The following is a 26,424-nucleotide window of genomic DNA, read 5'->3' as shown; positions in this document are numbered from 1 at the left end:
TAGATTCCATAGTGCAGATGTACAGGTAGGTGTTCCTGGGAACCATTGCATATCAGAAAGTGCACTGCTGTTTTTTTTAGGAGGAAATGAATACAAAAAGTATATCTTCCTGCGTACTGCATAGGCACAATTAACACTTTTACATGTTCCCTGTAACATAGCAGATTTTTTATTTTTTTTTCCTGGTCAGTTTCATTTTAAATTGCAGTGAAACATGAAGGAACAGTAATCATCTTGGGTACTGGTGAACATGGGGAATGAAGGTGTTGTCTGTTTACACAGATTCATGGAGACTCGATTCGTTTGCTTTGTGGTTTAAACTTGTGTGGGCATGAATATTTTTATTTCTTGTGTACTTTTAGTTTTGTTTGGTAAGAGCGGTATCTGTCAGATGGATAGTACCTTGGCAATTTGCAGCAGGAAGCTGTAAATGCTGGATAGGGAATTTACTTCTGGGCCTCGTGTAAACCACAGGGAGTACTGCATTGCAAAGTGTAAGAAATGAGAGGATGTGAAACCCTTGTGGATGCTGAATAGCCCCACTGTGCAACATTGTTAAAGCATATCTAAAAACAAGAACAAAAATTGTATGTTGTAGATTACCAGTCCTTGGATATGGTGGCTGCATTAGTTTCCTTTTTAGGATTTCCATTATATCCAACTGGTAAGTGGTAACTCTCCCGGTAACACACTTCCTGTCCTAGGGTGATAATCCTGAAATTGCTCTGTTGAAGCAGCGTTGTCACCCTAGGCTGCTCTCCCAATTTGGATGACAAACCCTTTTTCTCTTCTCCATAACATATACATTAGGTGTATGTTAAATGCCTCTAATAGAGCTACTCCACTTATAGCCTATGTTATCCTATCATGTTTGTACAGTGGGGGGGGAGAGTGTATTTGATCCCCCTACTAGAGGTCTGGAGACTGACTAGGTCACTCCAGGACCTTAATGTGCTTCTTAAGCCACTCCTTTGTTGCCTTGGCCATATATTTTGATTCATTGCCATGCTGGAATACCCATCTTCAATGCCTTGGCTGAGGGAAGTTTTGATGGCTCTGTCCATCGTCCCTTTGATGCAGTAAAGTTGTCCTGTCCCCTTAGCAGAAAAACAACCCCAAAGGATAATGTTTATCCTCCATGTTGGACGGTGGGGATGTTGTTCTTGGGGGTCATAGGCAGCATGCCTCCTCCCAAATACGGCGAGTTGAGTTGATTCCAAAGAACTCAATTTTGGTCTCATCTGACCACAATCATTCAGATGTTTATTACCAAACTTCAGACGGAGGCCTGTACATGTGCTTTCTTGAGCAGGGGGACCTTATGGGTGGTGCAGAATTTCAGTCCTTCCAGGCGTAGTGTTACCCATTAGTTTTCTTGGTGACTATGGTCCCAGTGCCTTGAGATCATTGATGAGATTCTCCCGTGTAGTTCTGGGCTGATTCCTCACCGTTCTCATGATCATTGAAACTCCGCGAGGTGAGACAAGCTGCATGAAGCCCCAGACCGAGGGAGATTGACAGTTATTTTTGCGTTTTCTTCCATTTGAAAATAATAACACCAACTGTTGTCACCCTCCCACAAAGCTGCTTGGCAATTAGTCTTTTAGCCCATTCCAGCCTTGTGTAAGTCTACAATCTTGTCGCATCCTTGAACAGCTCTTTGGTCTTGGCCATGGTACAGAGATTGGAATCTGATCGCTTATGTGGACAGGTGTCTTTTATATAGATAACAAGCTGAGATTAGGAGCACTCCCTTTAAGAGTGCTCCCAATATCAGCTTGTTACCTGTATAGAAGACACCTGGGTGCCAGGAATCTTGCTGATTGATACGGGATCAAATACTTATTTCACTCTTTTTAAAATGCAAATCAATTTATAACTTTTTTAATGTTTTTCTGGAAATTTTTGTTCTGTCTTTCACTGTTAAAATAAACCTACCATTAAAATTATAGACTGATCGTTTCTTTGTCAGTGAGCAAATGTACAAAATCAGCAGGGGATTCTTCCCTTTTTTCTTTTCCTTTCCTAGTTGTGTAGCATATGTTAAGCCATAAGTGTATACTGGGTTGCAGAGATGCCAGCAAAGCATTAAGTTAAGCTTAAAAGAAAAATCTAAAATCAAATTTTATTTCCTCACTAAAATATTTTAAGGAAATAATGTTTATCTAAAATGTTTATAGAGGTTGTAAAGGCTAAAAGTTTTTTTTTTTTTACCTTAATGCATTCTCTATTAAGCTAAAAAACCTTCCATTGTCTAACCTTCAGCCCACCTAAATACTTAAAGCGGTAGTAAACCCGCAATTTTTTTTTTTTTTTTAAAACCTGCAAAGCAAAAGGCATAATGAGCTAGTATGCACCGCATACTAGCTCATTATGAAATACTTACCTTTAGAACGAGGCCCCGACATCTGGCCCATTCCACGCTGAGGGAGCTGACATGCTCCCTCAGCGTTTCTTCCGGGTATCGCGGCTCCGGCGCTGTGAGTGGCCGGAGCCGCGTTATCGTCACTCCCGCGCTTGTGCGTGGGAGATTTCATTCCGGCCGGCCACTGCCGGATTTTCAGGCCGAGAATCCCCTTGTGCGCATGCGCTGCTGCAGTCAGCGGCGCATACCGAGGGGAATATCTCCAAAACCGTACAGGTTTAGGAGATATTTTTTTTTACCTACAGGTAAGCCTTATTATAGGCTTTTCTGTAGGTAAAAGTAAAAAAATTGAGTATACAACCACTTTAATGTTACTAAACCCACAACAGTAAAATCCAGTCTATATATGCAGTAAAGCATGCTTGTTATCCTTGCTGTGGAACCTAAGGGGTTAATCCTGTGCATGGTACAATCTGCAGCACATGCTCAGTTTGGTGTGTATTGCTAGAGAGTTGCATGTGACAGAGGGACAGGAATCATGCAGCCTCATAGCACAGTCAGAGGAGAATGAAAAGTCCTCCTCCAAGCTTTAACCAGACACTGATGGAAGTCATAAGACTGCTATATACTACTGAGAAAAGGTATTTAGCAGTTTTTATATTTACTAAAATAATTGCACTTCTATGTTTTGCGTACTGTGGGAGACTAGCTATAGTGAATGCAGGGCTCTGGGTTTAGTAACACTTAACGGATCCAGATTTCTATCCACCGCTGTGCCCACGTGCAGCAGTGCTATGCGCTTGCTCTCACTCCTCACTGCAGCAGCTGGAGCCATTGGTTCCTGCTGCTGTCAATCAAATCCTGTCAGGAGGTGGGGGGTGTTGGGGGATGTTGCTGAGCCGCACTGTGCCTAAATAGACCCACACAGCCTGGCTCAAGATCAAGTCTGCATGTCTGGTGCAGGTCTGCCCCTCTAGCAAGCCGCTTGCTTGGAGGCACACACAGAAGAGGAGCCAGTAGCACCAGCAGGGGACCCCAGAAGAGGTTTTGGGCAGGTCTATGAAAAACTATTGCCCAGAGCAGGTAAGTATCGCATGCTTGGCTTGAAGAAAAAGAAAAAAATCGTTAGTCATTTAAGCCTGGCACGTGTTTTTTTTTTTTCCTCCCTATAAAAGTCCTAGAATAACATGCTCATGTGATGTTTTGATTCTCGGGTTACTTCAGATCACTGTACAATTCTTTATTGTGGACATAGTTACTAACTGAATCCATTTCCTTCATTAGGAATTTTTCTGTCACTGCGTCCCTGACTCATGTTGGTATAGTAGGAGCTCAGGCTCCATTCACACCTCTGGAGATGCCATGGTTCCTGAACATTTTTGCACAACCCCATTGATTTCAATGAACTACCCTATGGTGAAAAATTGCACAAAAGAAACACGTAACTTTTTTTTTTTTTTTTGATTGGGCTACACCAAAGCACAGAGTGCTTTGTTAGCATGCACTTTGGTGTGCCCAAAAATGCACTCTGCGTTTTCATTCTATCAGCAAGTAAAGTTGGGGGGGGGGGGGGGAACAAACGGACTCTGCAATTTCTCTTCTGCAACAAAATGGTTACCTGTCTGTTGCAGTGCTTTGTAGAATGTACACTGAGCTATGAATGGTGCAGCCCAGTTTACATTCCAGCACAGATCCTGTGTGCCAAGATGACTGCACTCCTTTACACGGGCGGGAGTAATGTTCTCCTGCACCAACCAAGCAAGACTTGTCGCGGGGGTCAGACTGTTGAAACAGAGGCGAGTATTTATTTATTTTTGACTTTAGTTCTGCTTTCTAGAAAAAAATGGCACCACTGCATTCCTGCAAAAGGGGTTGCACATTTTTGCGTTTGTTTTTAATGAATTATTTTTTTGCATATGATATTGCGGGCATTGCTGCAACGCCCAAATGTGTACCTAGCCTTATTCTGCTTAACAAATGTTTGTTGTCCATGCAATTTTGTATCGCATGTTTTCCTGTCATTCCAAGAAAGGAATGTATAGAAAATAAATGCGTCTTTGCTGGAGACTTTAAAGGGTCATCTTTTACAGAAAATCTGCAAGGTGAACTTACACTGGACTCCCAACCCCAGTCTCGCTATACAAAAGTCCCACGATCACCTGCTGTGACACAGTTGGTCGCAGGTTCACCGGTCCAGGGATTGGAAATCCCCACAGCTTTTCTCCAGCAATGACAGGATGGGCTAGGCAGGTTCTGGTTGGTTGGCGCCCACCAATTAGAATGCCTCCTATACGTACCTTTACAAGGTAGGTTTAGGAGATTAAGCCTTGGGATTTCCAATCTCCTAAACGTACCTCTTAAAGGTATAGGAGGCATTCTAATTGGTCTGCGCCAACCTACAAGAACCACCTAGCCAATCCTGTCAGTTCTGGTGAAGAGAGAAAGCTGTGGAGATTTTGATCTCCTGGACCGGTAACGTGGCGACCCAATGTCTTGAGCTATCAAACAAAATAGTGCACCGAGACGCAGCTTGGTCAAATATAGATAAAAGGGGGGATAAAGACATCTTCTTTTTTTTTTTTTTTTTTTTTTTCCATACCAAGTAATCTCAGTGCCACAGACAGGACTAGAATGGTCACATCTTATTGTGAAACTTTAATTAAAGGAAACATGAACTGAGCGCGATGTAGCATATGAATAAAGAAGTCCAGCCAAAGCTCGTTTTGCTGGAATTCTCCCCCTGTGGATCACAGGAGTGCAGTTCGGTTTGGGCTCCTGTGACCCGTTTTCAGCAGAACGAGCTGTTGACGTCGCTAATATCAGTCCATGCTCCGTGTCCTCACAACTACAGAGTCCCACCAAATCCCTGAACTGACACTAGGCTCAGCCTGTCAGGGAGCCACTGAGACCCTGAGCCGGCCACCCCATCCACAGCCCAGCGCTCCAAAGAGCGAGGAGGGGGCAGAGCAAAGGGCTGTGACTTAGTCTACAGCTCTTTGCTCGGTTTTCAGTGCTCCATTATCAATCAGCAGTGTTCAATCGTTCAGTTCTCAGTGCAGAGGCGCCAGGGTACAGACGCAGCATTGGACTGATTCTGCATCCACCTAGGTAAGTATTCCAAAAAAAACTCCCGGACTTCTCTTTTAATAACGTCTATACATGAATACAATAGCATCAAGTGTTATTCTGGGGCAACTGTAGCCTGCGAGTCTAGTCAAGGGGACCAAATTTTATTACATGTTTTTTAAGCCAGTCTCTTCCTTCATAAGTTAATTTGTACACAGGGAGAGCTTTATTAACTAAAGTGAGCCAAAAGGAAAGGGAGGGAGGGAGGAGTGGATGGCTTCAAGTTAAAAGTGTACAGTAGCTTTTTTATTTATTTTTTTGTCGTCCTTTATGTTTCACCTTTTACTTACTGAATCAATTTGCATTGGAAGAGAAGCTTGGCAGTGCTGGATTGCCTCCATGATCTGGGACAGTGTGGGTTCTGTACTAGCAGCTGGGGGGGTGTGTAACTTCATTAGAGAGCGCAGCCCCAGCAGCAATAGAGGGCTTATGAAGGGCAATGGAGGGGAGACTGACTCTCCCTGCACAGGAGCCGAAGACTCGATGTGTTCTGTCAAATAGCGCCCTCTATCAAAAAATGCCTGCTCCGGGCTGCACAGAGTGGGCATTTTTCAATAGAGGGTCCTATTTGACAGAACACTGGCACTGTGTGGAGAGGTGGCTCTGCTCACATGATGTATTTGCGCCGTCTTGGCTCTCATTCCAGGGGAGAAGAGGTGGCTTGTCTGGCTGAAACTGCAAGCCGGATGGGACCGATTTTCACCATGGAGACTGCTCCTCTAGTGTCTCTCGGGCCAGGTAAGCAGAGCAAGAGGATCTCTGAGCGGCAGGGTCCATTTAAAGAGGAGGTCCAGCTCCCCCCACCAAAAATACTGCAGCTGCTGACTTTTAATATATGGACACTTGTCCAGGAAGCCCGCAATTGCAGCACCTCAGCCAAACTTCGGATCGAGTGTAGCTGCCACCATTCCTGATAAAGAAACCCAGCAGTGAAGCCTTTCGACTTCACAGCCGGTTCCCTACTGCCCTAATGCGCAGAGTCCTGCACTTTAATTGATCCGCGACCCTGTTTCCCAGAAGTGGGGAACAGTAGCTGTCAAAAACTGAAGGGTGCCAAATGTTGCACCGGAGGGGAGGGGGCAGGGTTTATGTATGATTAAGCGGAAGTTCTTCTTTTGAGTTTAAGGATTTGGATATAGGGATGGAGCTCTGTACAACCCTTGCTCACATCCTAGAAGTTGGAAGTTTTATAGGGTGTTCTACAAATGACAATAGTTGCTCTATGCAATTTTTGCTTTCATTCTATTTCCTTAAAGCAGAACTCCAGGAATATGTTTGTCTCTGAAGAGGGGAAGGTTCTTCTCGAGAGCTGACTGAGGATCAATCTTGAGTGTGTCTTGGAGGCGCCCTGAAAATGGATGTGTACTGTCGGATAGGGTTCACTCCTCCTCCTATACCCCAATTCCACCCCTCATTACCCCTTCTCCTCCTTTCTCTTGCCCCTTTCCCTCTCCCCCCCTCTTCTCCCCTCCATCCCTTATTTCTCTTTACTTTTTCTTTTATGATTCACTGTTTAACTAAAAAAAAAAATTGGGGAGTTCCTACTCCCTAATTTTGACCAGTTCTACTTTTAATCCCAGCTTCTGATGAGGGAAAGGAGCGATTTGTTTGGTTTTTATATTGGCTGAGAGGTGTTGCTGATCATGCATATACGGTTTTCATGATGTCGTATTCTGTATACTGTCGTGTCACTAACTCTTTACCACTGTTTTGTTAACTTGGAATTTGCCTTTCAAGTAAAACTAAATTGGAAAAAAAAACTTCAAAATAACAATAATAAAACACATTAAAAACTTAATTTAACAAAACCAACTTTTTCTGCATTATTCACTTTTAGTTTAGAAATTTCCACTTTTTTTTTTCTGCCACTAGATGTTCCTAGTCTGGTAGCCAGCATCGTTCGACTGACTTCCTGTAAGCCCAGGTCCTTATTATTATTATTATTATTATTATTATTATTATTATTTTTCAGGATTTATATAGCACCAGCAATTTACAATATAAAAAGGAGACAATACAGTTACAATACAATAAAATACAAGAGGGTTAAGAGGGTCCTGCTCAGAAGAGCTTACAATCTAATAGGGTGGGTCAGGTAGTACAAAAGGATATAACTGTAGGGAATGTGCTGATGGAAGTGGTAGGAGATTAGTTGAAGAAGTGATGGGCTTCCCTGAAGAGATGAGTTTTCAGGGATCGCCTTAAGGTAGCGAGAGTAGGGGATAGCCGGACCAGTGGAGGTAGCGAGTTCCAGAGGATGGGAGAGGCTCTGGAGAAATCCTGGAGACGAGTATGGGAGGAGGAGATGAGAGCGCTTGAGAGTAGGAAGTCTTGAGAAGAACGGAGGGGACGATTTGGGTAATATTTGGAGACAAGATTGGTGATGTAGCTCGGGGCAGAGTTGTGAATGGCTTTGTATGTTGTGGTTAGTATTTTAAATTTAATTCACTGGGTGATTGGGAGCCAGTGTAGGGATTGGAGGAGAGGGTTGGCAGACACGGAGTGGTTGGCAAAGGGGATAAGTCTGGCAGCATTCGTTATAGACTGAAGAGGGGATAGCCTATGGAGAGGTAGGCCAATGAGAAGGGAGTTGCAATAGTCAAGGCGAGAGATAACAAGGGAGTGAATGAGGAGCTTGGTGGTTTCATTTGTTAAAAAGGGGCGAAATTTAGAGATGTTGCGGAGGTGAATTCTACAAACTTTTGACAACGATTGGACTTGGGGCTGAAATGACAAGTCAGAGTCTAGGGTTGCGCATAGTACCCTGTCGCGAGGGGAGGGCCTGATGGTTGCATTGATGATTTTGATGGAAAAGTCATGGAGAGGGGCATGTGCAGGGGGGAATAATGCCTTGTAGACACGGTCGGACATTCCGACCACAAAATCTGTCTGTCTGAGGTTTTGTTTTGTTTTTTCCCCACCGGATTTTGTCCTAAGCTGGTGTTACGGCATATACACGGTCGGACAAAGTTGTCAGAAAATCCAATCGTTCGGAACGTGATGACATTCGTTCGTTATGACAGGACTACATTGAGGCTAGTAGCCAATAGCTTTGGTCTCGTAATTTGATCTGAGCATGCGTGGCACTTTGTCAGATTGGAATTCTCTACAAACGATCGGAAAAAGTCAGATCGGATTTTTTTTTTTTTTTGAGATCCTGCTCAAATTTCTTTTAGTCGGAAATTCCAATGGAAAAAGTCCAATAGAGCCCACACGCGATCAGATTTTCCGACAATATAATCCGCTCGGACCTTTACTGTCGGAATTTCCAACCGCGTGTACAGGGCATAAAAGTAGAAGCGGCATAGTGATGCACTCGTCTGTCACTCTGTAGGGACTACAGTAGGCGGATACCAGGTCAAAGTCCACTACTTGAACAGATGGCATTTGAAAGTTACATGATATATTAATGCAGAAGAAAAAAGTAGACCTGGCACACTCGAGAATAAATTCCCATTGTGGCACCATCCCATACGTTACATAGTCCAGCCCCTACAGTATTAATACCCCTGTAAAAGAGGCCAGAACCCAACTGGATGCGGGACTCTCCACAGGGAAGAGGACCAGGGGCGGACTGACCATTTTGGCTACCCAGGCACTGCCCGGGGGCCCCATCAGGGTTGCCAGCCTCATTAAAACCAGTGACAGTATGTTAAAATCTGTGGTGGTTTTTTTTTTTTTTTTTATACATCTGTCTCTGAAATGTCCCTTACCGACATCCTTTTGGTCTAAAAATCCTGAGATTATAGCTGCCCCAACTCTCCAGTACATTCTCAGCCAATAGAAACATGTATGTGTATACTTCAGGGTACACGCTTGAAGAGGGCAACTGAAAAAGTAATTGAAAAAAACAGGCTTTTTTCAGTTTTAGTCAGCAGCTACAAAAAGTATAAACTCACCTGTTCCACGGTCCAGCGATGTGGCCACCCGAAGCCTCACTCCTCTCTCCCTCCTCTCCGCGGCGCCACCATAGAAACTGTGGGCACCCGGCCGTGACAGCTTGCGTTTTCACAGCTTTGCACATACTGTGCATGCCCGAGTTGTGCTGTGCTGCGCTCTGAGTGGTCAGGCAATCTTCTGGGACCTGTGGCTTGTTCCAGAAGATTGTCAAGAGGGAGGGGCTGACTATGGGGGGGTGAGTCGCCTAAAGAAAAGGAATTCAAGGTGTACAATTGCATATTAGCCAGGGAGGACCACATTAAAAATAAAAAGAGGGGCGGGGGAGGGAAGAGGAGAGGGGGTCCTGCCTGCCTAATATAATTAATGTAATTGAACACTTAATTTTGTATTTAATTCCTTTTCTTATATTCTTTGAGCCTTGTTGAGGTGTTTTTTCTTAGTTTTTTTTTTTCTTTATATAATTCTGTGTTGGGTTTTTCCTTTTTTTTTTTTTTTTTATACAAAGTTTTATAAACATGGGAGAGGGAAAATATGGAACATTACAAAATAATTTTTCAAGTATTTCAGCCAACTTTCCCTCATCCTCCCTCCCCCCATGTACCCTGAAGATAATGTAGCCAAATGCGTCAATATTACACACTTGTAGTGCCCATATATGCCTGCCTCTGACCTTTTTGTATTGCTAATATTAAACTCAGGTGGCAGCTTTGTTTAAGATTATATATATATATATATATATATTTAATAATAATTAATTTAGAGCTGCACAATTGTCAAGAATCGTTATTGCAATCTTGACTAAAGTGTTTCACAATTCTTTTATGTAAAGACTTCTCTCTGCTCCTCTGAAGCCACACATCCATCAAAAGAAAGGAAGAGAAAAACTGGGCAGTCTGCCAAGAATCAAAACATTCTTTATCAGTTGAACTGAAGTATAAACATTGTAAAAATTTGTCAATGGAGTACTTTCTGTGTAAGTGAAAAAAGTTTAACCACTTAAACACTAACCCTTTTTCTGAGATTTCTTCGTTTCAAGATAAAATATATATTTTTTTTAGTAGACACCCTAGAGAATAAAATGGTGGTTGTTGCAATATTTTATGTCACACTGTATTTGCGTAGTGGTCTTTCAAATGCAATTTTTTTTTTTGGACAAAATTAATTTTAATGTATAAAAAAACGAAGAAAAAAAAAAAAACCCTAACCAGTAAAGTTAACCCATTTTTTTTTTTTTCTATAATGTGAAAGATTTTACGTTGCGAGAATCTTTTTAACCACTTCAGATCCGCGCTATTGCCAAATGACGGCATTAGCGCGGACCTAGATTTCCGGGACTACGTCTATTGACGTCGTCCCGGTTACGAGCGGCCTGTGCGCGCGGCGCGCTCTGTGATCGGCGAGTCCGTGAGACTTGCCTGATCACCGATCCGTGTAAGGGGTCGATCCCGACCCCTTATCACGTGATCAGCTGTCAGCCAATGACAGCTGATCATGTGATAGAACGGAGCCGGTAATCGGCTATTATTCCTCCTCGCGCTGACAGCGCGAGGAGAGAAAAAAAAAGCCGCTCACCGGCGGCCGTGATCGGGACATCAGTCCCGATCACGGCCATCAATACAAGGGACCACCTGCCACCTGCCTGTGCCCACCTGCCTCCCGCAGTGCCACCCTGAAGTAAAATAAAAGCAAAAGTAAGTGCCCCCCGTCAGTGCCCCCCGTCAGTGCCCATAGTGCCCACAGTGCCACCCACAGTGCCACCCAATCTGCCTCAAAGGTGCTGCACCCCAGTGCCGCCCATCAGTGCCCAGCAGTGCCACCTATCAGAGCCACCTATCAGTGCCACCTATCAGTGCCCATCAGTCCCATCTATCTGTGGTACCTATCAGTGCCCATCCGTGCCACTTATCCGTGCCATCTTATCTGTGCCCATCAGTGCCGCCTTATCTGTGCCCATCGGTGCCGCCTTATCTGTGCCTATTAGTGCCGCCTTAACTATGCCTATCAGTGCCCACCAGTGCAGCCCATCAGTGCCCACCAGTGCAGCCCATCAGTGCCCACCAGTGCAGCCCATCAGTGCCCACCAATGCAGCCTATCAGTGCCGCCTAATCAGCGCACTTCAATGAAGGAGAAAAATGACCCGTTTGCAAAATTTTATAACAAACTATTAAAACATGATTTTTTTTTTTTTTTTTTTTTTTTTAATCTTTTTTTGTTTGTTTAGCAAAAAATAAAACTCCGAGCTGTAACTAAATACCACCAAAAGAAAGCTCTATTTGTGGGAAAAAAATTATAAAAATTTCATTTGGGTACAGTGTTGTATGACCGCGTAATTGTCACTCAAAGTGCATCAGTGCTGAAAGCTGAAAATTGGTCTGGGACTGAGGGGGGTTTAAGTGCCCAGTAAGCAAGTGGTTAATCTAAGCAAAAAAAAGTGATTCTCATTTTGGCCAGAATTGTACAGCTCTATTATTTTTATTATTATGATTATTAATAATAATATTATATGTGTGTGTTTTTTTTTTTTTTTATTTAAATTTTTCCCATTGATTTGGCACATTCAAAGTCCCCTCCCCTGTGGATGGAAAGTCAATCATCCAGTTGGGTTCTGCTCTCTCCTCTCTATTCCCAACTACAGAGCCTAGAGTTCAGCTTTAAATGGGAAAAATCATGAAAAAAATTAAGCATGCATTGACCAAGCTTAATACATTTTGCCAATTACATTCCATGCTTGTCTCTGCAGGTCTATTAAATCTTGCATTTAATTAATGACTCAGTAATCCGTGTTAATCAGATGTTGTTTATACAGGGACATGAGAACGCCCGCAGATCTGCACTGCTGGATAGCGATGAAGTTGTGACCTACTACTATGATGATGTCAGAACAATCTATGAAGTTTTCCAAAGAGGAAGAAGAGTTTCAGGTAAGCTCACCTTACATTTTTTATTTATTTTTTACACATAATTCCTATTTTTAAAAGGTAATCCGCTTTTGTGGGAAAAAAAGTCAAATAAAAAAAATAGGGAATATACAATTATGACACAAGTCATATTGTAATCGGGAATCGGCCAAGATTCGAACTGTTAATGGGCGGGCTGAATGTACCAAGTTGATTGATCAATCAACTTGGGTATAACCAGCCTGCCGTATTCTCTTGCGATTTATGGCAAGCGGCACTAGCGATAATCGCTGGTCACACGGGGGGTACGCTTCAATTAGTGAGGTGGAAGATAAGTTAACTGGGACTCTTTTATAAGCGGGATTAACATTGAGGCTCACCAAAGCAGAAGACATTGTAAACTACCTCAGCCGTAATAATGTCCAAATTATGGGGCTCCCAGAAGAGGCAGAGGAAAGGGATCCCACAGATTTTGTGGAGCGCCAGCTGGTGGAGATCTTTGGGAAGGTGTTTACACCCCTATAATCGGTTGAATGTGCACACAGAGTACCGCCTCGGCCCCTTCTGCACGGGTATCCACCATACTCCTGGCTAAACTGCTTAAAGCGGAGCTCCACCCTAAAGTGGAACTTCTGCTCATTGGAACCCTCCCCCCCCCCTCCCCCCCTTCCGGTGCCACAATTGCCACCTTTCGGGGGGGGGGGGGGGGTGCAGATACCTGTATAGTACAGGTATTTGCACCCACTTCCGGCATAGATATCCGCAGAATCTGCAGATATTTGCGCCACTACCTGCGGGTCCCCCGCTGTCTGCTGGGAAACACACGGATCCCAGATCCCAGACCATCCTTATTGTGCGACTCGCGCATGCGCAGTAGGGAACCGGGAAGTGAAGCCGCAAGGGTGCCGACATCGCGGGCGCGCTGGGCGGGTAAGTGTCCTTATTTTAAAAGTCAGCAGCTGCAGTATTTGTAGCTGCTGACTTTTAAAAACAAAAAAACTGCGAAACTCCCGCTTTAACTTTAAAGACCAGGAAATTATCCTTCATTTAGAACCGTAATATCCAATATAGCTGGTCCATCCTGACATCTTGGTGGAAGTACAATGCCACGAAGCTCGATTTCGTTGATGTCAAAAAGCGATTACAGCCATGTTATTCCTGGCCTAACTTCTCTTAATAACCGGAGGGCAGGCGGTGCTACCTATGTGGAGGATAAGATGGGGGTCAACCATTTCATCGTGAACAATTGTTAACTTTGTTTTTCTGGAGTACAGGTTTTTCTTAGTTTTTTTTTTCACTACTTAACTGTTTGCCCAAAGGGGTTTTGTTCAAAGAAGTGAAAATGCTCCAGTCTCTCTCGTTGGTTAGATAGAGCCCTGTTTTACTGCTTCCATTTTCGTTCTGTGTTCTTACAGTTCCAGAGTACGCTGTTTTTCATTTCATGTCTTTGAGGGGTTCCTGATGCGATACCCTTTGCCACATTTTCAAAGCAGTTACCATTGCTATATGAGCTATTCCAATCCATTGCTCCTGAGGATTGGGTAATTGCCGTGCCCTTGCAAGGCATGGTTCAGATTGTATCGCACCATCCATCCCCATTCAACAGCTTCTCAATGAACACGGTGCTAATTTTGTTTCTTTGTACATTGGGGGTGTCCAAAGCCCTCTTAAGCGAACAATGGTCTCAACAGCTATCCGAAAGCACTTGCCTACCATTTGTGCACTTCAGGAGACTTGATTGGTGCCCAACACTTTGTCTTGCTTAAACTTTTCTTGGGTGGGATGGGTGTACCACTCTACCCACACCTCCTAATCTAGAGGGGTGAGTGTGTTGGTACACCGTGCATTGGATTTTCAGGAGTATGACAAACTGAGTGCCAATGAGGGACGATATGTGCTTATACTGTACCGCATCATCCAACTGAAATGTATACATGCATTTATGTATGTTCTGCCACCCTTTAACTCTGTTTTTTTGAGAGTACTTCTGACAAACCAGCTGGGCAGCCCTGAGATTGCCCTACTTTTTAGTAGGAGACCTAAACTGATATCTTAATCCTGAGTTAGACAAACACCCCCCGCCCACAACAGGTCCTGGTAGATGTCGAACGGCATTACTGAAATTTATAGAGAAGGTAGGGTGGATAGACCTGTGGTGCAGCCAACACCCTCAGTAGATCTTTGTCCAGGCTTGATTTGTGTCTATGCATACCACCTACCATTCGTTTGATCTATGGCATCCAATACTTGGTAAAAGGCATAGGTTTGCGCAGCCTATTACATTAGGGTGTGCACCCAAAAGTTCAAACACACATGACTTTCACTGCAGCCTCAGCTGCACAGGGCAGTGAATGAATGGGAAGCGCTCTGTGCCGAGTGGCTTCCTGTTGATTCACAACCTGAAGCATAGTAAACAGTTTACTATGCTACTGTTATGAACACGGAGCGAGTGTGTTCATTTTAGAAAAGGCAGGCGCTGGTAAGTTTCACATTTCCTAGCCCAGGGGTAGGGAGCCTTTTTGGCTGAGAGCCATGAACGCCACAGATTTTAAAATGTAATTTTGTGAGAGTCATACAATGTTTAAAATTGTTGGTCTTGCATAAAATGCACACATTTACTTTTATTTAGTTTTAAAGTACAATAAGTTTCTGAATTAAACAATCAGGTGTTCTTTATTAAGAGATAAATCGCAGAATAAAGAAATACGTCAAAGTTGCCGAACATGACATGACCTCTGAATTCTTTTAATAACGATGTTATGCTGTTGCTAACCAATGATGATAAAAAGACTTCTTTCCGTTAATGCGACTTCTGGTGCTGCATTGTTTTGCTGATGGCTTTGTAGTCTGGTTGATACGTGGTGTGGTTAAGCTTCATGCAGGCGTTGAGACTTCCATCCATTAAGCGTGATCGTAGGTTGGTCTTAATGTTCTTCCTTAATTTCGATTTAATTATAACTGTAATATCCACTTCATCTCCCCCACTGTAATATGCAGATCCAGGAGCAGATGAGGCAGGCGATGATGATATCAGCGCGCCGCTCACCTAGGCCGCCGCCGCGTGTACCGAGATGGTAGGATCTGGAGCTAGGCCTAAGCCGCGGCCTTTCCTATGGGCTAAATCTGCGGATCGGCACACCACGAGATCCGCAGATTGAGAGGCGAGAGCCAGATGTAGCCATCAAGAGCCACATCTGGCTCGCGAGCCATAGGTTCCTGACCCCTGTCCTAGCCCCCCTTTTTTTTTTTTTTTTTTTTTTTTTTGTGGGGAGGGTACTATAAATTAGCAGAGAGCTTATCTTTTCACTGCACAGCTCTGCAAATTTCTTCATTCCTCTGCCTATGCTGAGGAGGGTGTGTGGCTTTCCTCCAATCAGCTGTCCGTGTATGCAAAGACTCCCCACCCACTGCTGAAACAGGAAGAAAAACGTCTAACACTGTGTGCGGCTTTCTATATTCTTTAGAAAGCGAAGACAACAGCTATAGATGTAAAACTTATTTAGGTAGATTTTGTTTATTCTCTGTGCATCATCTGAGGCTGTTCACTTCACTGGGTATATGTAAGGGTTTACATCCACTTGGGGCAAGACCAATCTGTGTGCTGGAGGTGGAATCTCACGGAGCTAGAGAAAAATGTGTACTAGAGGTGGGATCTCACAGAACCAAGACAAAAAATGGGCAGGACAAATCTGTGAGCTGGTGGTTGGTTCTCACAGAAACAAGACAAACGTGTGCTGGAGGTGGGATCTCTCAGGGACAAGACCAAGAAGAGTCAGGACCACCAGTGGGAAATTGAAACTCTAACTTGGCCTATATCCTAACGATGAAAAATAAGCTGACATGCAATTATATTGAGGTTTCTTCAAATCACATATTTGGTTGAACTATCTACAGTATAGTTGGCTGTCATCTTTTATTTAGGCTGGACATGTGAAAGCCTTCCTATACATTTAGGAAAAATGTTCGTCACTGCATTGATTTTAAGCTTTTTTTTTTTTTTTTTTTTTCTTTACAGATAATGGGCCTTGTTTAGGACATAGGAAGCCTAATCAGCCATATCAATGGATATCCTATCAAGAGGTAATGTTGTTGTGTTTTTTTTTTTTGTTTTGTTTTTCAGGTAAATATTCTGTTAGCCTGAGTGCGTGGAAAGCAAACAAGTGTGATATGCTCATATATTTTTTTTTACCAGAGTATAATGCATTGCTTGCTAAGGGAAGTCATTGGGGGACAACCAATCAAACCAATGTCTGTTAGCAGCCATTTGGAGCTGCCCTCATGGCATTGTCCCCATTTTGGCTACACTAATGAGCGGATGAATTATATTTGTTCTGAATGTTTACCTAAGGTAGTGCACAGTGTTTTTTGTATTTTCTGTTTTTATTTATTTTTTAGTCAAGTTAATATGAAATTGCAGTTGACTGTCTAACAATTGGCACTTACAGCCAGCAATAAAATGGACTCACTTCTGCACCTTTGCAAAGTCATTACACTGTAATGGGATCTGCTATAAAGAACACATGGATGAATAAGCACACTTCCTATATCTTTCAGCTCACATTTGTTTATTTGAGGTACTTGTATAGTGCCAGTGTTCTATCGAGAAATGCCTCCTGTTGAAAAATGCACAGTAACAAATGTCACTCCAGCTGATCTGTTGATCAGCTGGTGTGACGTCAACATGGGGCATGCGCAGATTGTCTGAGGCATTAGCTGATGCTATGCAAACAGCGTGGGAACATACTTGGCAGATTGAGCCTCGCTTTTGTGGGTGTGTTTCACGCTCTTCTGCACTCTGCGTTATAGGAAAAACTTCCTGAAATTAGAAGTCCACCCTAACCATAAACTCTAAATCTACAAGCATCCGTGATCTAAGACTAACCTATCTAGCCCTGTGAAGAAGACATTGCGATGCCTACCTTTTTTGAAGCTGCTCTGGTCCTACGCTGAGCTGCCAGTGGCAGATTTGCTGTGGAGGTGGGTGCAGATGAGACAGTTGCCAACGAAAGCCCCATAGTAACTCTATGGGTGACGTAATTTCCCAGCTGCTGTCGGCTGTCTCCTCTGCAGAGCTTCCGCCGCTGGAGACCGGAATGGAGCAGCTTCAAAAAAAGGTGTGTGTGTGTGTGTGTGTGTGTGTGTGTGTGTGTGTGTGTATGTATGTATGTATGTATGTTTCTTTACAGGGATAGATCGGTTAGTCTTTGTGCATGCCTGTAGATTTAGAGATTTTACTACATGTAAAAAAAGAGCATGTGCTAGATGTTATGCATGCTTAGACTTGGGTTGCTGAAACCTAGGAAGTCTTGCTTTTCTCTTATTTACTTTGCGTATTTTGCTTTTTGTAGATATTGGCTTGTAAACCCCTTCTCTTTTTTTTTTTTTTTTTTTACCCCCAGGTATCAGACAGAGCAGAGTATGTGGGGTCTGCCTTGCTGCACAGGGGCTGTAAACCTAATTCCGAACAGTTTATTGGCATTTTTGCTCAGAACAGGCCTGAGGTAAGAATTTTATTAGTTTGATGTGTTTTATTTAAGTAAAGTTGAAGATTAGAAACCCATCCTTCTGCTGTATTCATCTGTGTAGAATAAACCTCTACGTAAATGGCATGTATTCTAGATTTGAGGCCCATGAATTTATCGTTGGGTTAATCAAAGATGAAGCTCTGATATGCCATGTGGGATCTGCTAAAAGAGCACTTTTATACAAGTTTATGTACTCATTTGTATTGGTTTTGTCCAGATATGCCAATGAAGCTCCACTTTGGTGGCCTCTTTTTAAAAAAAAAAGATTTAAAAAGCTATTGAAAAATGCTGATTGCACTATCTGACCTATAAGTGTCACCAGAAGGATAGTCCCAAGCTACTAGCCAGGCCTTAAGGGTTACTCACCATTTTACACTGGATGTTGATGCATAAAAACATTATGGATGTTGAGGGACTGAATGACTGCCAGAGGTCATTCTGCGCATGAGCCACTGTCGCATGAAAGAGTCATTCAGGACTGGCAATTAAACAGCATGTAATCAGTGACAGCTGCGCACACTGATTACAGTTTTCATGTTGGCCTTGAGCAGTGGAAGCAGCCGTTGCGCTGTGCAATTGTTTACATGGGCACAGTGTAAAATACTGCCCAAACTTAAAATCGTGAATACACATTTGCTAGTTATGCAACTAAATGCTGTGGATGAAAGTGTAGCAGTGTGTGCAGTATTGCTGCATTCAGATCCATATAAGTTACTGATCTGCATGTGGCAAATTTTATATACCTGTATGAATGAGCCTGATGCCGCGTACACACGACCGGACTTTCTGGCAGACGAGGTCTGACGGTCTTCCCGACGGACTTTCCGAACGGACTTTCCGAACGGACTTGGCCACACACTAACTAAGTCCGTTTTGTTTTGAACGTGATGACTTAAACGGGACTAAACAAGGAAGTTCAATAGCCGTAGCCAATAGCTTTCCTTGCGTCATATTTGGTCCAGACTAACGGTTTTCCAGATTTTAATCCATCAGTATAGATTTGAAATAGGTTCTATTTCTAGGTCCGTCTGATTTTTCAAAAAATAAAAATCAAGGATCGGACTAGCCCACACACGATCGGATTGTCAGATGGGCCAATCCCTTCGGTCCTAGTCTGCCAGAAAGTCCGGTTGTGTGTATGCGGCATTAAAGGTTGTGTGCCTATAAATTCTAGTATGTATGTCCATTTTCTTGTTCTGATATTTGTGCAAAGTCAATGTTTACTGCACCAATAGTAGCATGGAGTCTAAACCAGGCCGCCTAAACTTGCAGTTCCATATAAAGATGCATGGCTACAGGGTCTGTATATGTGAAAAACAAGGTTGGATGTGCTAAATTGAATACATATTTAAATTAATTTTCGTCTGTTTACAGTGGATAATCACAGAACTGAGCTGTTATACCTACTCTATGGTGGCTGTTCCTCTGTATGATACACTAGGAGCTGAAGCTATTACATACATCCTAAACAAAGGTAATTTTTTGCTTTTAGTTGTTTTTACTAGGTTTTTTTAAAGTGATGACGTCTCCATCGGGCGCTCCTACCTCTGTCCTCTTTTGTAAGCGAGACAGCTAGTATTTAAAAGGCTGAGTATTGGCTAAGGACTGGTTCACACTTATGCATTTTTTAAGTGCATTTTTCAGTTTTGCAAAAAAACATTAGTCCATTTAACATGGTTTCCTATGGATGTAGTTCACATCTGTGCATTTTATGGAAAGGGCCAGGGACTTTTCTGGTTTTTGGTTCCATAGACTTTAATGGATCAAAAAGTGTATTGAAAAACACAAAATGCACCTGGAATATGCTACCTTTAACCTGCCTAAGTGTGAACCAGGCCTAAGAGGAGAGGGAAAAGCACACAATACACAACAACCATGAGATATTTGGTTACCAAGCCCATAAACGCAATTCTTTTGCACTATATTTAAAAAAAAAAAATTTTTCTTTTTTTTTTTTTTTTTTAATTTTTTGTCTTTGAATACAACGTGAGGTCTTGACAAACCACGCACTGATAGGCAGGTGAACACTTTTGATGTAAGCCTGCTTGGCACCTCTACGATCATCCTACTGACCCTTCCTCCTACATATTGTAAGCCAATCTCATGCTGGGGATGACGCACTAACCATGACTGCAAGGGTGCTTGGGCAAACACCTTGATAGGAGGAACATACTTGCGCTATCTCCTGAGACAACGCACAGTGGCAGGCCCCCTAGATACAACAGCTAAGCATAGTGATAAGTGACAAGAAGAGTTGGTGCTCTGATGTAATCACACCATCACAGCTTCTTGCTGCCATCTCTGCTCCATCACTGGTTACTAAAGGGAATGGCAGGTTCCAGATCACTCAATGACGCACAAGCAATTTAACAAGAGTGGAGGAGTTGTATATTGTGAAATTATTCAAAAACACACGGATATCCATTGTGGAGATTTCCACTATCCTCTACATCAGGTGTAGGCAACCTTGGAGAGATGGAGATCTACTTGAACAGCACTGATGAAGCCAACGCTCATTGGGCACAGTGTCCGGTTAGGGCCAGTTCACACTAAAATGCGATGCCAGAAAGGCATGTTCCATGTGTTTCCTACGCTGTGTTCAAAACACACTAACTTTGTGATCCATTGCGGGTGTTGATACATTGTTGACCACAAATGTGGATCGCAAAAGCAGTGGACATAAAGTATTACAAGAGTGCAGTGGTCATACGTGCATTGGGCTCAGAATGCAGGGATTTGAGGGGATGTGAAGGGTGGTGGAGGACACTGCTATAGGGGTTGCCCTGTCTCTTCACATCACTTTTGGGTGGAACTCCGCTTTAACTGCATGCTTCTTACCACCTTATGAAGTAATTCTGTTTTTGACAATAGAAGGCATCTTTTCACTTCGGAAACTAACTGGAGGTGTACACAGTTATCTTGGTGTACTGTGTTCTTGAGTGCAGATTGCTACCCCTCTGTGCTCCCAAGCCTTGTCCAAATTTTAAAATGTGACCAAGAGTATGTAGCATGACGGTTCAATAAGCAATGAGGACCAGTATGCACTCCACAATATCGCCAATTTAGAACCACTATGCAGGTTATCAAGGAGTTAAAGGGTTTATTCAGTTGAAATGTCACTGTCCACCAGCTGGTCAAAGGAAGTCAAGGCAATAGGCTCCTGCAATTCATACTCCACAGTTTAAAATTACTTAAGTGACAGGTTTCATTTAATCATAAACATGAAAGATGCAGCAATCTGTGCTTTGGTGCTAAAGTTTATGTTGCTGTTTATGTCCCAGTTCGGGAGATTTACTCCTCTGTTTGTATTGTCGCGTTTCCGGGACAGGAAATGAGGGGAATCTCCAACAGTATGCTAAAAAGTACCTGATGAGTTTTAACTCTGTCTCAGTTGAAAAAAAAAACTAATGGTGTAAAGGGCAATTGATCATATAGTATGCTATTCTACAATATCAGTGTAGGTTTCTTTGGAAAGTAGTTGAAAGATGATTTTAATTTTTTTTTATTTTTTCTAGCGCAAATTTCATTGGTATTCTGTGACAACACTGACAAGGCTAAGATACTCCTATCCAATGTTGAAAATGGAGACACGCCTGTCCTTCGCACCGTTGTGCTCATGGATCCTTTTGATGAGGATCTTGTGGAACGTGGCAAGAAATGTGGAGTGGAGATCATCAGTCTGAAGGAAATAGAGGTTAGTAGCATTAAAAAAAAAAAAAAAAGTTGCAATTGCTTATATCCTCCACCTTTTTGACAATGCTACTTCTCTGGCCGTCATGCTAATCCCATAGCTTCAGCTAAGGAAATGGCATGGCTGTGCTGATGAGGTTTTCTGAATTCTGATCATTTTATTTTTTTTGATCTGCAAATTTCCTCTGGGTCCGTGGCTTTGAAAATGTTGAAGCGTGTGTGTGTGTGTGTGTGTGTGTTTTTGTTTGTTTTGTTTTTATAAAGGAGGTCAGCAGTGGCAATCTGTATATTTTTCTCAGTACAGTTGCATCCTTTTTACGTCCTACATCACTATATAAGTAGTCTGCATGCCTAATGCTCTTATCAATAAATCAAACCCTCACAAATGGCCATAGCTTTCAAAAAAGCCCATCAAAACTTACATTTCCTGCTGCCTGCGCTGTAAGAACCCTCCTCAGATGCTGTGTCTCCAGCAGCTATCGCTGTTCTGTGCTCACCTGCACATCACTACTGCATAAAGTAATGCATGAAGGTCAGCAGGAACCAGTGGAAGCTGCAGGAGACGCAGGACATCGACACTCCTAGAAGTGTCCAGTTCCCTGTGGATTTCTGGGCAGCACAGGCAGCAGGAAATAACTATTGACTGTATTCTTTACAAGTATGGCTGTTTTGAAGGGGTATATTTAATGACAGTCACTGTAAGTGCACAAATATCTCTCTTTTAACCACTTCGGCCCCAGAAGATTTTACCCCCTTCCAGACCAGAACGCTTTTTACAATTTGGCACTGCGTTACTTTAACTGACAATTGCGCGGTCGTGTGGCACTGTACCCAAACAAAATTGGCGTTTTTTTTTCCCCCCCCCAATTAGAGCTTTCTTTTGGTGGGATTTAATTATCTCTGCGTTTTTTTTTTTTTTTTTTTTTTTTTTTTCACTATAAACAAAAATATGTTTTACTTTTTGCTATAATAGCCCCAAAAAATGTTTTTAAACCAATTTCTTGGTTTGCGCAAAAGTTATAGCATCTACAAACTATGAGAAAGCTTTATGGCATTTTTATTTTACTAGTAATGGCAGTAATCTGCGTTTTTTAGCAGTATTGCAACAGACAGATGGGACACTTGACACATTTTTAGGATCATTGACATGTATACAGCGATCAGAGCTATAAAATTAGCACTGATTACTGTGTAAATGTCACTGGTAGGGAAGGGGTTAACACTAGGGGGCAATCAAGGGATTCACTGTGTTTTCCCTGGGTTTGTTCTAACTGAATGGGGATAGGACTGACTAGGAGAGGAAACAGATTGTTGTTCCTACTTAGTAGGAACACACAATCTGTCTCATCTCTGACAGGACAGGGATTTGTGAGCTTAAAGTGATACTAAACACACTCTTTAATTTACATTATCCTTTCTATTTCTGTGTATGGATGATGACACTAATTTTAATAAGTACCTTTTTCCTAATTGATATACAGCTGTCACATGGCCCAGCTCTTTCCCAGCCTGTCTGCAGTGAAACCTAAGCAGGAAGAGCTTCTAGTCCTCTGCTTCTGGTCATATATGTAGAAAAAAAAAACAGAAAAAAAAAACCTTTTGCAATACAGGGTAAAAATGAATAAATAATATCAGTAAACTGTTTTAAATTGGCACATAAATATATATATTTGACATCAAATCTTTATTTTGTGTAAATAACATGGTGTTGGTGACTTTCTGCCTGTCACAGGCTGTGTCAAGCCCCTCCAGTCTGTGTCTTAGAATCCTGTAAAATCCCACCCCATTGTGTTTGGCAGGTTAGTGGGCTGTAAACTACCACTGTATATATGCCCCGCATTTGTGACTATAGCCACATAGGTTGCTCGGATATCATAAGGAGGAAATCCGCAGCATAGAAAATCACAGAAAACTGAGCATGTGCAGAGTTGCCACCACAGCTGCAAAAATTAACAGAAAGGGGAGATAAAGAGCAGCAGGATCAACCAGGTCTGTGTTTTTTTTTTTTTTTAATTTTTTTTTTATATTATTTATTTTACTTTTTAATGTGAGTTTAGTAACACTTTAAGGCTTGACCCACAAATGACATTGGAGAATGTGCAGTAAACAAATAGATGCACAGTTGGCATGTATGATTCTGCATGGACTGTTAATAATAATTCAATAAAATTGACATGATGGATGAGTCTCTCACATTTTACCTGCTGTCTCTATTGTGATGTCTGCATAATGCGATCATTCCATAAGCTCTGTTTTATATTGTATAGTATGGTCTGTATTAATAACCTTTCATTGTTCTGTTTCCCAATTCAGGAGGAGGGGAGGGATCATCATGAGAAACCAAAGGTGAGCACTGTCAGCATTATTTCATACAGAAGATTTAAGGTACGCTGAAAATTCTTTCTGAAAAGGATCATTCAGAATTCTATTTGAAATGCAATAAAACACAAGTGGGCACAAAGTTTAAACCCGGTTTCATTGTAAATTGACCTGCGCTGACCATACACTATAAATTCTGATTAAACAATCTCCTTTTTGATCTGCCACTTATGTAATGTAAGGGTCTATACATGGTATGGATTTTTGGGTTGTCCTCCTATTGTGCAGTTTTGGTAAGTTTAAAGAGTGGTTGTAAACCCACAAAAAAAAAAGAAAAAAAGGCCCTCCTCGTACACTGTTCCGGTGCTGTGATTGCCATGCATGCAAGAGCCGCTGGTAACAGCACACTAGCGGAAGCAATGGCGCGAACGTGCCATTGCTTCAGTGTGCGTGTGCCAATGATGACGGCACATGCTGATACAGGGGATATCTCCTGAACTGTGTAGGTTTAGGGGATATCTGGGGTAGTTACAGGTAAGCCTTATTATAGGCTTACCTGTAGTAAAAAGTGTATTCTAAGGGTTTACAACCACTTTAAAGGCGATTTTGTACCATGTATGGTCACTGTTTGAGGCTCGTACACACGATTGGATTTTTGGCAGGGAAGTGTGTGATGACAGACTATTTGCCTAAAATCCGACTGTTCGCTCCATCAGGCAATTGTTGTCCAACTTTCGGCATAGTAAAGGCTAGTAAATTTTCGGCGGACAACGGTCTGTTGTCAGATTTTCGTATCGTGTGTACACAAGTGCGTCACACACATCCAAAGTACAAACGCGACATTAGCAGAAGGTGCCCAAAGGGTGGCGCTCAAGAGCTAACATTCCACGTAGTATGTCTAGTACATCACTACGCTCATGTTTGTTGGCCGACAATTGTATACCGTTTGTATGCAAGACACGGCACGCGCCCTTCGGGCTAAAGTCTGACGCTTTGCCTGCCAACAATCCAATCGTGTGTATGAGACTTTAGGCTGGCCATACATTATACAATCATTTTGTACAATTTTCCTTTAGCTTTACCTAAACCATGTAATGTGAGCTCAAACCTAAACACTTTCAATTTGCATGCAATCAGGTAGGCCCTGGCACTACATAGTTGAAGGCACATCTAAAGGAAATTGAATTAAAAAAAATGTATAATGTATGGCCAGCTTTATTCATCAAGTTTTTACAAATAGATTTATCTGGTAATGGTTTTATAAAGGGGTCAAAAATACCCTTTTACTATTGCCGTAATGGATACAGCCTTGAGTTTACCCCTTTATATGCATGGAGGTTCCCCAGGTATTCAAATGCCCCTGGATGGGAATCACTGCCATATAGAATGCATGAGGAGAAGATTTTATCTCACAGGCTGACCTAGACTGGCATTTGCCAAGTTAACTGGTGATTATTTCTGGATTTTTATTTCCAGAGTGGTCCTGTAGAATGTAAACACATTTCATTTTATTTATTTATTTTTTTCCCAGCCCCCAACACCAGAAGACTTGGCAGTGGTTTGCTTTACAAGCGGGACAACTGGTAATAATTGTAATTCCATATTGGTCATAATGTATTTAAATTTTTGCAGCCAAATTGGGGATAACACCTTTTTATACTTGATACATGTTACTATTCATATACTATTAAAACAAAATTAAATGCTGCTTAAGTTTTACACGCCTTTTTTTTTTTTTCATTTTCACCTGGTATGTAATGTTAAGGGGGCTGGGGAGTTAAAGCGTTATTCTATCTAAAACCAAAAATTTAATCTATTGCAGCTTACCAATTATTGGACGCGATGGCTGCTTAAGTTTTCCTTTTTGGTGTTAGCTTTTTTTCCCCGCTGTGTTTTTCATCTGGTGACCTGGCCAGTAAGGTTCACACGGGGCGATGCGAGGCGACACGACTTGCCTCGCTGCGACCTGCCGCGGCGACTTGCAAATGATTTCTGTATAGAAGTCAATGCAAGTCGCCCCGAGGTCGCCCAAAAGTAGTACAGGAACCTTTTTTCTGAGTCGGAGCGACTCGAGTCGCTCCTCTTAGAACGGTTCCATTGTACAGAACGGGGGCGACTTGTCAGGTCGCGGCACGGCAAGTCGTGTCGCCCCCTGAGTGAACCGGCCCTAACGCATCTCCTGTATTAGTGAGACAAAACTGTTATGCCTCATACACACGGTCGGATTTTCCGACGGAAAATGTGAAATTGGATCATGTTGTTGGAAAATCTGACTGTGTGGGCTCCATCTGACTTTGTGCGTCGGAAAATCCGACGGTAAAAGTTTGAGAGCTGGATCTAAAATTTTCCAACAACAAAATTCGATCGCATAAATACCGATGGTGTGTAGACAATTCCTACAGACAAAGTGCCATGCATGCTCAGAATAAACTAAGACGAAAGCTATTGGCTACTGGTCCGCTGATAGTCCTGACGTACGTGTTTGACGTCGCCTCGTTCAGAACGATCCGATTTTCCGACAACTTTGTGCGACTGTGTGGATGCAACATAAGTTTCGGCCAAAATCCGTCAAAAAAAATCTGACGGATTTTGTGGTCGGAA

At 42.5% G+C, this 26,424-nt stretch overlaps 1 protein-coding gene across 1 annotated transcript in view; it reads left to right on the top strand.

Moving 5' to 3' along the window:
- The window catches only part of ACSL1 (acyl-CoA synthetase long chain family member 1), a 108,118-nt gene that overhangs the window by 19,955 nt on the left and 61,739 nt on the right, over nt 1-26,424 (top strand). The window contains 7 exon segments of the mRNA XM_077477306.1: nt 12,199-12,313; nt 16,305-16,369; nt 17,689-17,790; nt 19,189-19,288; nt 21,330-21,508; nt 23,818-23,850; nt 25,355-25,406. Of these exon segments, the coding sequence (XP_077333432.1) occupies nt 12,199-12,313; nt 16,305-16,369; nt 17,689-17,790; nt 19,189-19,288; nt 21,330-21,508; nt 23,818-23,850; nt 25,355-25,406 (646 nt within the window).

The sequence above is a fragment of the Lithobates pipiens genome, unplaced genomic scaffold (genome assembly GCF_037356315.1).
Source record: "Lithobates pipiens isolate NorthernLeopardFrog02 unplaced genomic scaffold, aLitPip1_a1.2 Scaffold_13, whole genome shotgun sequence".
NCBI lineage: Eukaryota > Metazoa > Chordata > Amphibia > Anura > Ranidae > Lithobates > Lithobates pipiens.
This window is presented reverse-complemented; position numbering and strand designations above follow the sequence as displayed.